Here is a 13,529-nt window from a genome sequence, read left to right on the forward strand (position 1 = left end):
TAAGCCTATTTTTAATTCCACAGTATTCCATCACTAGCCTATGGCTTGAAAAAAGGCCATCATCAGAAGATAACTAGATTTATATGTAAGGCAGTGTAACCCATCCTCCATCCTTATCAAGAAAATATTTTTGACTGGATTGGGCTCCCAGTACAGCTCTTTCTATGTTAGGAAGGCTCAAAAAGGATGAACAAGTGCAAAATTCTCTGCATGTACTTTGAAGGCCTGTAACTTGACAATTTTTATAGTATAAAGTTTTTTATAGCTTCATTAGATACACTAAAGCTATGGAACAAGAAAATTGACAGAGTTTGAGATGTTCACGTGGGATCGTTATAACTGACTGATTATATAAAGAATCCTTATATTTGCTAGTTTTAGGCTCCATTTTCCAGAAACACCAGATCCCTTACCACTTTTATGCAGACGATACACAGTTCTACCTTTCTCTAAAACCAGGTGCTGATAGTACGCTGCAGAAAGTCTCAGAGTGTCTTAGCGACATATATAATCTTCGGTAAGCAGGACTCTATTAGCCTCATAAGAAACAATCTGGGCCCATTATCAGCTAATGTGCATCCCCATGTAAAAAATCTTGGTTTCATTTTTGATTCCACTCTCAAGCTGGACAAGCAAATAAATTCAGTTGTTCGTGGCAGTTTTTTCCAACTCAGGAGCGTTTCTAAACTCAAAAATATCCTGTCATCTAAAGACCTGGAAACTGTTATCCATGCCTTCATATCGTCACGTCTTGACTACTGTAACTCTCTCTATTTAGGTATTTGTCACTCAAGCCTGTCACGCCTGCAACTTGTTCAGAATGCAGCCGCAAGGCTCCTGATGGGCACTAGAAAGAGAGAGAATATTACCCCGGTACTTGCATCACTACATTGGCTACCAGTTAAATATAGAATTGATTTTAAGGTTTTATTATTTGTTTTTAAAGCCCTCCATGGTTTGGCTCCAGGTTACATTTTAGATCTTCTTAGCCTGCACTTGCCCACTCGATCTCTGCGCTCCTCCAGTCAGATGGTTTTATCAGTTCCACGCTCCCAGCTCAAATCTAGAGGTGACAGGGCTTTCTCCATTGCCGCCCCGAGACTCTGGAATAGTCTCCCCCCCTTCATAAAATTCTCTCCATCCTTGGAAATCTTTAAATCAAATCTCAAGACCCACTTATTTTCCAAGGCTTTTGGATCTCGCTGATATTACATGTCTTACAAAGTTTTCTTCTATTTTAATTCTTTTATTATATTATTCCTCTGTTCAGCACTTTGGCCGGCACTTGATGTCTTTTAAATGTGCTATACAAATAAAGTTGACTTGACTTGACTTGACTTTTAACATATTTATATTTAGTATTTATGCGGAACACAAAAGGTTTTGGTTCTACAATAAAGATGCAACATGCAAACAAGCAGATCTCAGGCACATATTAGCAAACCAGACATTTATTATATTTCCTTGTTTCCAGCTAACAGGAACAAAAGTCTCACTGACTCCTAGTGATATCCAGCAAGAGGTTAAGGTGTTGATGAGAGGTTTGGGAATTGGCAGAGGCTCTGTTTGTTGCAACGAGGCTCCTCACAGCCCAAGATGCCGCAAATAAATCTCTGTATCATTACGTAAAAGAGGCTGGCCTGTCCCCCAGTGGAGCTAGCACGTGTTCAGGGACTTTCAGCAGCATAACAGCAGTCTCCTGATCCCTGCCCTTCCAGCATCAACCCCCCACAATACAGCCTCTCCCTGTACACCGTTACCACACTTCAACAGCAATTAAAAGTGATGCAAAAGCATTGCATCACTTTTAAAGGGGCTAGAAATTTTTTACCTGAAGTTCCAGACTGACCTTCATAAGGTACAAATAAACATCAAGGGTAGAACCCGATTCATAGGAGTTTTAAAACTGATACTAATAGCTGGCGACTTAAAATCAGATATTCCAGTTCATCAGACAATTGTTTTTTCCCTTCAGATACAGAAACAAGTAGTGTGTCAGATGATAATGGCCTGTAACATCTGGTTTCAGTGCAATACTTTTAAAAGACGTCAGCCCAGTGATAGGCCGTCTTACCTATAAACAAATAATAACGTTCATTTCCTGAGTTTCTGCATTTTAAATATTTGTTAGATGAAATAAGCTATCTGAAGACTAAAATGTATCATTTTAATATGCTGACTAATCAAATAAATATTAACTCAGAAAATAAATAATAAAAATTAGATTAACTAAAAACTGGTGATGACGAAATAGATTCTTCATACATGGCAAACAAAAAACACCAGAAGTTTTAGAAATTGAACATAGGCACCACAACTTGCTGATGTCATACAATGCTACCTGTCGCATGCCTCTATAACCAGGGGTGCACATAAGTGGTCCGCAGGTGCGCATGTGCTGTCAAAATAAAAAACGCGCACCAGATAAGAAGTTGTCCGCTAGAGTGGGATTTTCACGGCATATTCTGCAATACATCTCTGTGCGTTCATCATTTGTTCCTGCAACCACTTTTCCGAGAATACGCGTTTCTTTTGCGGTTCGGACTTCTGAAATTTCTTTCGAGGTGGAGGAACACCAAAGTAATTGCTTAAAGGAGCTTGCTTCTTCGACATCTTTAAGAGTTCTAAACTGTATAGCAGTATAGAAGTTTAATAGGCTTCTAGCATTCAAAATCACAAGAATAAATACAACGTTAACAAAGTAAACTAAACTCTTACAGTTTGACTCTATGAAAAAGTTAACTTTACTTGTGTTTCTGCTTACATTTTTTGGGGAAATATCTACAGTGTAGATATATCCTTTGTTAACTTGGCCAAATTTTTCAACACAAACATGACAGAAACTGATGCATGTTTGAGACAGACTTCCAAAAAGGTTTGTACCATCTATTCTAAATTTCTTAAAACCACAACTAAGTGCTTTCATCAAAGTGGTCAGAAGGAACTAGCCATGGCCTTAAACTCAACACAATCCCCTGAAAAAAACAAAACTTGCTATTACTCGAAAATGCATTTGTTTTTCATGATTTTAAAGATGAAAAACAGAAAGAAAGAAGCTTTTACTGGATTTGTATTATAGTCCTTTCTGTGCTGTGTTCTCTGATTTCCTTCTGTTTTGCACATCTACTGCAGACAATTCCCCTTACTGAGACACTGATTATTCAGACAGGAAGAAAACACCCTACCATCTGGAATGGCTCAGCTCTACTGATCATTAGAAATGCAACACACACACATACACAACAAAGCTCTCTCCCGCCTCTCATTAATCACTGTTGCCCATCGGCTCTGTCAGTTAGCAGCTACATAAGCCATTAGGCCGGTGCTACTCACCCTGTTAGGACCACCACAAAGTCCATTACATTCCAGCCATTACGCAGGTAGGAGCCTTTGTGGAACGCAAAGCCCAGGGCAATGATCTTGATGCCAGCCTCAAAGCAAAATATTCCAATAAAGTAGGGCTCTGTGTCATCCTGTAAGAGGAAAGAACAGCAAAGGATTTCTGAAACTGCAGACATAAATTTATAAAGATTGAGACAGATAATGTGAAATAATACACAATGAAAAGAAGGATCTAGATCATTAAGTGTCCGTGATCCTCTACAAAGCAAGCTCTACAGATGCTTTAACCCACCAAAAGAACTACGAAAAATCTAAACCTTTTTTCCCTGTGAATCTGTGAGTTCTGGAAACGATTTAGAAAACTAGAGGTGTCCCCCAGTAAAAGGAATAACACAATAGTGCTGGTAGGCTGATTCAGTATAATTAATTTGGCTTCATCATTCCATTAACTTAATAGAGTTTAAAGTGAGAAGAGGTTTTAAAAAAGTACTCAAACTTAGGTCAAGGCATCTATTCAATCTATTCAAAAAACACACTCCAAAAGGTATCATAAAGGTAATCATTAATCAATAATTGGTTACGGTTAAGCGATCTGTTATCAACTTCACACCTCAGAATACTCCGACATATAATATAACCCTAATCCAATTTTGCCCATTGCAATGCAATTACACATGTAGATGTCCTCCTGCTCGTTTTCGAGCAGTATTTTAACTTCCTCTTAAAAATGAAACTTTTTGTACAGAGAGACTGAGAGTAACATAGTAACATTACAGGCACGCTACATTCACGCTACAGCCTGTTCATCCATCAGTATAAAGGGTGCACTGACTTGGATGGCAACATCAAATAGTAGTGTGATCACCAGAAAAGTGATCTATATCTGCTTTTATCAAATGCCTTGAAATCTCATTGAAGGCACCATTTTGGTTAATTACATGTTGATAAAGGTGCAACTAATATCTTTGTTACCTCAAACAGGTGAATTCTACTACTTCCCTTGCAGTGAAATAGAATAACAGACCTTTTTTTTTTTTCAAATAACCAAATCAACAATTAACAGAGTATAAGATTATAAAAATCATATAAAAGACTACACAGTAGTGGAAATAATTATTTGATCTTGTGCTGAATTTGTAAGTTTGCTCACTTGGAAAAAAATGAACAGTCTCTAATTCTTATAATAGATTTGTTTTTTAGTTTTATGATCGTTTAATTTTATTAGAGAGCGACAGAATATCACACCACCAGTAGTTACCTTCTCCCTAAGCTCCTCGCTGATGGTCTTTAAAGCCTGTTTTTGCCTAGGTCTAAAATATTATCCCTGATGTCCTTTGACAGACCAAGTGTATTTAATTGACTAACTGATTGCAATCTGTGTGAGCACACATGACCACACGGCAAATCTATGGGAGCCAGAATTAAGGCTGGATTGCAGGGGATCAAATACTAATTTTTTCTTTAGTGTTTTTTTTATTTTTTATTTCTAGCTGATATTTTGTCTCTTTATTCAAATAAAACTACCATAAAATTAGAGACTGTTCATTTCTTTGTAAGTGTGCAAACTTACCAATTCAGCAGGGGATCAAATAATTATTCCCCCTTCTGTATGGATACCTAGGGCTGTGCGATATGACCAAAATCTCATATCCCGATATAACAATTCTATCGTCCCGATAACGATATAAATCACAAAAATGTAACATTTTCTGTAAATTCTGTGAATCTCGGGCAGCTCGACTTGCGGGAAGTGTTTCCAGCTGGGTGTCGTGTAGCTGGAGTCGAGTGTTTTAACCAATGGATGAAACTATACAATTTTAGACATAAGTTGTAATGGCCGCCGTTTTCTTTGTGAGTATTTATTACACGGCGTGCTACGAGGAAAAGCGTGTTCTAACGTTTGAGTCTAAGGTTTATTTTTTAGCGCCTGATGGCTGTTTTTTACGTCTCATCCGTAAATAATCTGCTCTTTCACATGATTCAGTTTATTTTGAAAAGTCTCAACAGGATCTTGAGCTTTATTGTGAAAGGTTTATGTGGAACATAAACAAGCGGACACGCAATGGTTTTACTGTCGTTGTTGCTAACGACAACACATAAAAACAGGCGCTTGTCCGTCCGTTGTGTGGTTAATATAAGAGAAAGAGAGAACTTAGCCACTACAGTGACCATCAAAACGATGAAAAAATATTGCCGTAAAGAGCTTATTTTGTGACACCACGAAACAAACGATAGCGTAAAATGAAACGATAGACGTTTTTATATTGTCCTCCGATATATATCGTTATATCGAACAGCCCTATTGATACCTACTTTCAACCGCTTCCTTATTCACAATGGGCCATCGCAGCAGGGAGCTTTCAGTTTGGCTTTTTAATTTTTATTCCTTTTTTTGAAACTACACAATCCCAAAGCAATAATCTTAAATTGTAGCCCTTGTCACAACTCCATAACTTTGCTGGGCAAACACAGACATTTTATGAAATCTATGGTATGTGGTATTTAATTTCTAAAGCAGCCCTGCCATTGTAACTCCCACTATTTCCCTCTTTAATAGAAAGACTTGACAAGAGAGTTCGGTGGGAGGAAGGTGGAGCAGGGGTAGCCTGTGGTAATGACACAATGGGGATCAAAGGCAGCTCTGCATGGATCTACACAACCTGCAGCGCTCAGGAGGAAGGACCCATGCTGAGGGGAAAACTGGTATCTTCACATCTTTTCAGTTTAGATACTTGATACTACTTGAAATGGTCAAACCCATGAGCACACGGTTAGGTAAAAGAGGAAAGAATGAAATCAGAAACTTTTTCGAAGCAGAGAGTTTGCAGAATAGAAACTATTTACTTACAGAGAGACATGCATGCATGCATTCCAGACAAAAGAAAGACATCTGTTAAAAATAACAATGCTAATCCTCACAGTGTTTGCATTTACAAACTGCTGTTTCTATTGTGTAACACAATAAAAGAATAAACCAGCTTTTTACTTACCAAACGCTCTGACATTGGGGTTTTGTCTGAGGCCGGTAGGTGTTGTTCCAAGGCCAGCACAATGCAGTTTGCTATAATAGTAGCCAAGATCATGTACTCAAATGGAGTGACAGTGTTAAGGACGTCTTGTTAAAACTAGCAAACATTAAATCAAGACATAGAAACCTGACGAAGGTTGACACAAAGCCATTCCCCCCTTTACATTGGTAGGTAACAGCATTATGCATGAATAGAAAGTTTTGGCACTGGCACCAGACATCTCTTTCTGTTGAAATGATTGGAGAGGAATACTGGAGAAGATTCAAAGAAACAGAGTGCATGCACTTGAAGCTACAATTAAATTTCATAGCAGTTATTATTTTTGGTGGCTACCTCATCCATCAGTGATAAAGCTTTTAGCCTGCTTGTCATCATCTTTCTGTCATACCAAGAGAAATCAATGGAAGGTTAGACAACAGAGCAGGTAAAACAGCTACTAAGTGTCAACTTGGAAATGATGTATGAAGGAAGAAGAAATAGTTCATGAACTAATGTCCCTATCCATCAGGGTTTTATAGTAAGAATGACGAGAACTGGGTAGATGATGAGTGAGTTTGTGGCAGAAATATATTCAAGGACTGACTCAGTATAGCATTCAGTGTGTTTTGTTTGTTTATTATTTCCTAACACAACACTTTTTTAAAGTTCCAAGTTCAGTTCCTAGCTCAGTTTTAATCATCTGGGCGGAGCAATGCTGACACACCAGCATTTTTGCTATCACTTCATAGGTCAACCAAAGCTATCCTTTTATGTTAACTGGTAATATTGCCACAGCAGATCATCTGCCTCCATCTCTTCCAACAACTAGCATCCTCCTGTGCTACTCTGTGGTCTCTCTCTTTCCCTGCTGCCTAGCAGCTTCATCTTCAACATCCAATATATCTACTTCCATTGAAAATCTTAACTTACTTAAGTCTCCCAACTCCAGCTCAGCTTACTGTGTTTTTGGCAGCACCACCATCTTGTAAATGTTCCCTTTCCCTCTTGCTGCTGCTATAACAATATTGGAAATGGGAAGCTAACGCTGCTTTAGGGAGAAGAGGAAGCACAGAAACTCCTTTATGCAGGAAGCACTCCATAATAAAATTACACAAATAATGTAAGTATAATCAGAAGAATAAAGGGCAGGATTGCATCCCTGTATCTAGACTGGGTTCAGTCATTTGGTATTATGGGCTCAAATTTTGATATCTGGTTTTCTCATGTTTACATTTGTACTGCAAACAAAGTCAATGAAACAGTAATGGAAATTTTTTTTCCATTATATATAACAGTTCTAATACAACAGAGTTCTATAATGAACTCAGAAAATAAATGTAACTGTAGTCAGATACTGGGAAAAATAGTTTTAAAAACTACAGAGTAAAACTGCGATGTTGATAAAAAGCTTGCAGTGTATGTGGATTACATTTGAAATATAACCTTTGTTACATTGTTTGTCATAAATGCCATTTTTGTCATATTTTTAGAGCATTCTTTTGAACTGTGTGGGGTTTTTTATAGTTTGAATATGCACTACCTCCCATCTGCCAAACACCTAGCACCTAGCATTGCAATTCCTGTACCAAACTAACTGAAATAAGTTGTACTCCTTTCATTTAAATTTAATTGCATTACTTATTACAATTTAATAATGTAACCTTTTACATTACAAAACTAATCTTTCCAGATTTGTTCTTACACGAGTTGAGGAAAACCTTTTCATGATCTGCAGACCTCAACTTGGTCACTTATAACAAACACTTCCAGTCAAATTTGTACACTAAAAATCAAGGATGACAACTCCTGATTATAATTGTGTGTATAGATGGTTACTTTTTCCATCTACACCCACAGAAAAATACAGTACAGTAAACTAAATATTTTCACGACGTGCCCCTTCAATATAGTCGTACTATTTTACTAAAGAGCTTACTAGAGAGCTATATCTATCTTCTAATACACTCCCTGATTTTTACAAAAGCAAGACAACCCAAAGTGATCACCATTCTAAGTCTCCAGTGTGGTGGGAGCTTGGTGATGCATATCTGGTGACATGCAGCAGTTCTTCAGTGTTTAATTAAACGTCTGCTTTTTAAAAGAAATTAATTGCAGATTTGTACCGCTCATTTGGGTATCTCGCTCCGTACATTGCACTGCCGTCGTGTTATTAGTGTACCCCTCAGGGATGATACAGCTCTGCCAGTAGGAGAGGATCCTCAGGAGAGGGAGGAGACCAATGGATTCCAGCCACCAGGCCTCCAACTGCTTTGAACCACAGTAAATCCTCCTGCAGCGCACCAGGATAAATGGCTCACTAATGCACTGTGACATTAAAATGATAAAAGAAAACTTTTATCATACCTGAGGTTAACCAACCAGTGACTTACGCAATGGATACTTTTCCACAACTAAATGTGAGTTAATTGCATGAACACTCATGCACATATACAGGTGTCTTTCCAGGGACTTTTCCTCAGAAAAAATCAAAATGCACACCAGTAAGAAATGATTTTGGTCAGCATACAAAGCTCAGCAGGTGGCATTCACTCACTGTGCACAACATTTACCAAACAGACATGAGCTGCGTTATAACCTGAAACCTGCTGCATTTCAGCGCTTGTTTGTTTTGTGTCACACCCATGCAGAGTGCCACCGCCTCACTGCTGAGGAAAGCCTGCAGATTGCTGAAGTTCAGTACCCTGGACAGCACCATCTGCAGAGCACAGCATTCACCAGAAGACAAGAAAAGGATCTACCGAGCAAGCCCATATAGTCATGTCATCACACATAAACTTCAGCTCTTACCTAGATGTGCTATATTATATATATATTTTTTAAAAAACCTCATAACTACAGCATTTAGCAGCATGGGACTTGTGACCAACACTGGAAACAACCATAGAGCAGCTGTGCAAGTTTTACATTTTAGCTGAACCTATTGTTGCTTTCTTAATATATATTTATACTAATTAATAAACAGTATTCTGGATGCCGGCTTCTTCTGCCTCTAAATAAGGCCCCTTAAAATTTCCTGGGAGTTCGGCGTCAGGCATGCAGGTTTTATACAGGACAGAGCGGCTTATCTGGGGGTTTACTGGGTTGTAAGGATATGGCCATTCGGTGATCTTTTTGGCATATTTCCGTATTACATTATCTTCGCTGAAGATGAACAAAGAGCGGTTGACGGTGAGGCAGTTCTGTTTGACTGGAATTGGGTTGTAAATGGCCATGGTCCTGGCTCTCTGGGCCATCGTCTGCTTGTACATCCTCTGGCCACCCGGAGGCCCCGGCTGCCGGCTGCCCCCCCTGGCAGGGGCCGCGGGACAGCCGCCTCCATAGCGGCTGGACAGTTCGTCTTCAAATCGAGCCATTGCGGAATAGCGCAGACCTTGTTGGAGAAACCAAAACTGACACCAGAAAAAAAATAGAGAAGAAGCATCACCACACACACTGACGTCCCGTCCCCCTGCAGGTCCTTTGGATGCGTGTGTCGGCCACGACCAGCAGAGTCAAACATTCACCAAAAAAAACAAAAAACGAGCTGAGGGAGGCTCTTTTTCATCAGCCTCAGTCGGTTATTGCCTCACCTCCATGTTTTTACTCTCCGCGGCGTGGAATTGTTGCTTAAAGTTTAGACGCTCACATTCCATGATGCATCATTTTCATGGCGGACTGCCCACGTCCTCGCAGGTAGCTTTTATACTGGCGTCAACGCTACAAGTTCATGCTAGAGGATGCAGAGACAACGGAACGCCGTGTCTAAAAGACAGCCACCTCAAGACAAGAGAATACAGCAGAGGGAAAAAACGCGAAATGTCACAGTGAGTAAACCTGTTTTCCACCATATAATGTCTGTAAACAGCCGCATTTCTTTTCTTAATCACTGCTGACCGCTGTGACTTAAAAGCAGTCTTCGTTAAAGCACTTTGCCCCACGGAAGAAAAAACTGATGTAATTTCATCTGATCGTTCGTCGAGGAGAAATCACAGTGCAGCTGCTTGTTTCCATGAATTTGCGGTTAATGGGAATGTAGATACCACTTTCTCTACTGTTCCTCAGACCCCCACGTGACCGACAAGACGCCAGCCAGTGGCTCCACCTGGGCGAGCCCTGTTACCATAGCAACAGGGAGGAGAACGAGCCACGGGTCAAGTTACACGGAATGAAAATGACTTCCGGCAAAATCAGAGCTTGTTTGTGGACAGATCTGATTTCGGTTTTTGAAAATATTGCAACTAACCCAGCGAAAACTGATGTAACTGCGATATAAACGAAATTATGTCGGTTCAATTCCCTTCGAAAATCAAACAGTAAATAGGACGAAACGATTTCCGGTCAATATTTCCAAAGTAAACTCAAAATTTCATTTAAAAAAATGGTAAATGGCGTGTATTTGTATAGCGCTTTACTTAGTCCCCAAGGAACCCAAAGCCCTTTACACATTCAGTCATCCACCCATTCACACACACATTCATACACTGATAATACAGTTATTCCAAATGTTGTCAGTGCATCTTCTGTTTACTGTTTAAATTTCACCAGAAACGCCTCAGACTAAAACATCTCCCATATAGTGAGGGGTGTTATAGTATCTGACAAAAGTGAGATACTATAAACACTGCTCACATTTTTGTAAATATTTTATTTTATCTTTTCATGGGATAACACTGAAGATATGACACTTTGATACAATGAAAAGTAGTCAGTGTACAGCTTGTATAACACTGTATGGCTGTATCCCACTTCAGGGTCTGCAGCCTTAAAGGCTGCATTTTAAGGCCAATTACGTCACAGTGGCGCGCCGAAGGCTGTCCCAATTCAAAGGCTGCTCGAAATGCGGCCCCCAAATGCGTCCATCATTTCCCTGAATTTTAAGGCTGTGGCAGTGTAGACTTCATGGCCCAACATATCCCACAATTCATAGCGCGGCAGTCGGTGTGGATAATTTTGCCGCAGACGGCAGAAGCGGAGCGGCCGAAGAGTGAACTGCCAAAAGTAAGTACTGAATATTATGTCACTTATTTATGTGCAAATGTTTAATAATGAGGAACATTAAAACATTACTGTTGGCCACATGTTGGCAAACTTATTTGCCATTAGCAATGTTTGTACGTTCAGCTTTTACTTGCTTTTAAAGCCTGTAAAATATAATAATACAATAGTCGACCTTAATCTTACAGAGATGTGATGATTTTGTGGATAATTAAAGTCAGTCATATATCCACAAACACAACAAGCTGAAAGTCAGTGAATGCTGCTCGGTTTGCAGTCTTGAATATCATGGCACAAGCAGGATTCACTGCACTGTTAATGTTAGCTATGTTATATTGCTGCCTCTGTTCGGTGGTGTCGAGCCAAACGGACTTTAACGTGTGTTTGAACGAGCTGACGGTTCACTCGTTAAGCTGAAAGAAAGATGCTTTAATCATAGGAGTCACACATGTGTCCACTGTACCATCTGGGAACTCTTCTTGTTTAGCACTCGTAATAACACAAACACTAAATCCTCCTTCCCTGGTGCTGTTTTGTAGCAGTGTATACACCTGAGACTGTCACCTGTCTGTCTGTCCTGCACTCTCTGTCTTTTTCTTTCTCTCTGATTGTGGAATAAAAGTATGAACACGTATTTATAAGTTACACTTGTGTTTGAATTCTGCAGCTTATCACACATTTGATTTCCATGTGTGACAACTGCAAGTGTCCAGAGTGAGGACAGACTGAGCGACCCACTGCTGCACATCATCTGTGAGGCTTTGCACCCCTGATGATCCACCAGGACAAACTCCGCAGTGTGTGAGGAAGAGGAGGAGGAAGAGCCAGCAGCAGCTGACAGATGGAGGGGATAGACAGACTGTTCCCTGTTTGTGAAGGACTGCTAGAAAAGTTTAAAATCACTAACTGTCTGTCCTGATTCTATATTATTAGGTAATGTTCAAATAATTTTATCATTCCAGTGTTTTCAGTGTGGGAGAAAGTACTCAGGGCCTTCAAGTTACACACTATGAAAGGCAGCAACACGTTTAATGTCCAGAAATCTAAAGTATGTATCAGCAGCAGAATGGACCTAAAAATAAATGTTTGTTTCAGTTCTATGAAGCTTTGAGTATTTTGGATTAGTAGTACTGCTGTGTTTGTTGCATCATATTGCTGTAATTGTTTATATATTCTGAGGTAAGTTGATCTATAGTGTTACATCATATTCTATAAGGATTTTATGTGTTTGTAGACTTTCTGCCCAGTTTGTCCAATTTAGCAGAAGTCAGCCTGTTTAAGGCTCTGATATCTATTCTGTATGACTTAAAGCAGTTATGGCATGGTATGATTTTCTCACCCATATCAGTCTATTCTTCATTCTATCAGAAACAGTTTTCACAGCTCGTACATACTTTTTACACATATATGTATTATTTACTGTATTTAGCAGACAGAGAGTTACAGGATTCTCTCCCAGACCACAGACTCATACTCATAATACAGGTCAGAGCTTTATAACAAAAAAAAGAAAAAAAAAAGAAAGTTGTGTTTTCAAAATTGGAGTTCAAGTTATTTTTACTTCCAATAGTGTTAACATACTACGCAGGTCATGAACAAGATTTGTTTTAATTTTCATTGTAAGTGGGCTAAAGCAGTTAATTAAAAGTAGTCTAACATAAATGTAAATGCTATAATTTAATTATTTTAATAAAGCATGTACCTTGGATAAATTTAATGGCGGCGTGACCACAGTGCACACGTCTGCTGTTGCTCACAGTGGTCCAAGTGTCCGCTCAGGAAGTTTGTGTGTTCACTCAGACACATGAAAAATTAGAGGGAACATTGCTCAACACACAGCCATCATTGCCTAAAAGTAAGTGAGTACACCCCTAAGTGAAAATGTCCAAATTGTGCTCAATTAGCCATTTTCCCTCCCTGGTGTCATGTGACTCGTTAGTGTTACAAGGTCTCAGGTTCAAATGGGGAACCGGTGTGTTGAATTTGGTGTTATTGCTCTCACACTTTCATACTGTTCACTGGAAGTTTAACATGGCACATCATGGCAAAGAATATACCCAGCACACTGAAACTGAGCTGCAGCACGGTGGCCAAGGCCATACAACGGTTTAACAGGACATGTTCCACTCAGAACAAACCTTGCCATGGTCGAAAAAAGTTGATTGCACATGCTCAGCGTCAGGT

The 13,529-nt window shown here is 39.4% G+C and overlaps 1 protein-coding gene across 1 annotated transcript in view; it reads right to left on the reverse strand.

The window, feature by feature from the left end:
• Positions 1 to 10,453, reverse strand: part of cacna1ba (calcium voltage-gated channel subunit alpha1 Ba) — a 292,202-nt gene extending 281,749 nt beyond the window's left edge. Inside the window, exons 1-3 of the mRNA XM_087849000.1 lie at positions 9,465 to 10,453; positions 6,333 to 6,438; positions 3,334 to 3,473 (exon numbers count right to left, since the gene is read on the reverse strand). Coding sequence (XP_087705126.1) covers positions 3,334 to 3,473; positions 6,333 to 6,438; positions 9,465 to 9,724 — 506 coding nt within the window. The 5' untranslated portion in view covers positions 9,725 to 10,453. The remainder of the gene's footprint in view (positions 1 to 3,333; positions 3,474 to 6,332; positions 6,439 to 9,464) is intronic.
• Between the last annotated feature and the right edge of the window lie 3,076 nt (positions 10,454 to 13,529).

The sequence above is a fragment of the Neolamprologus brichardi genome, chromosome 12, assembly GCF_056152115.1.
Source record: "Neolamprologus brichardi isolate AB-2024 chromosome 12, ASM5615211v1, whole genome shotgun sequence".
NCBI classification, from domain to species: domain Eukaryota; kingdom Metazoa; phylum Chordata; class Actinopteri; order Cichliformes; family Cichlidae; genus Neolamprologus; species Neolamprologus brichardi.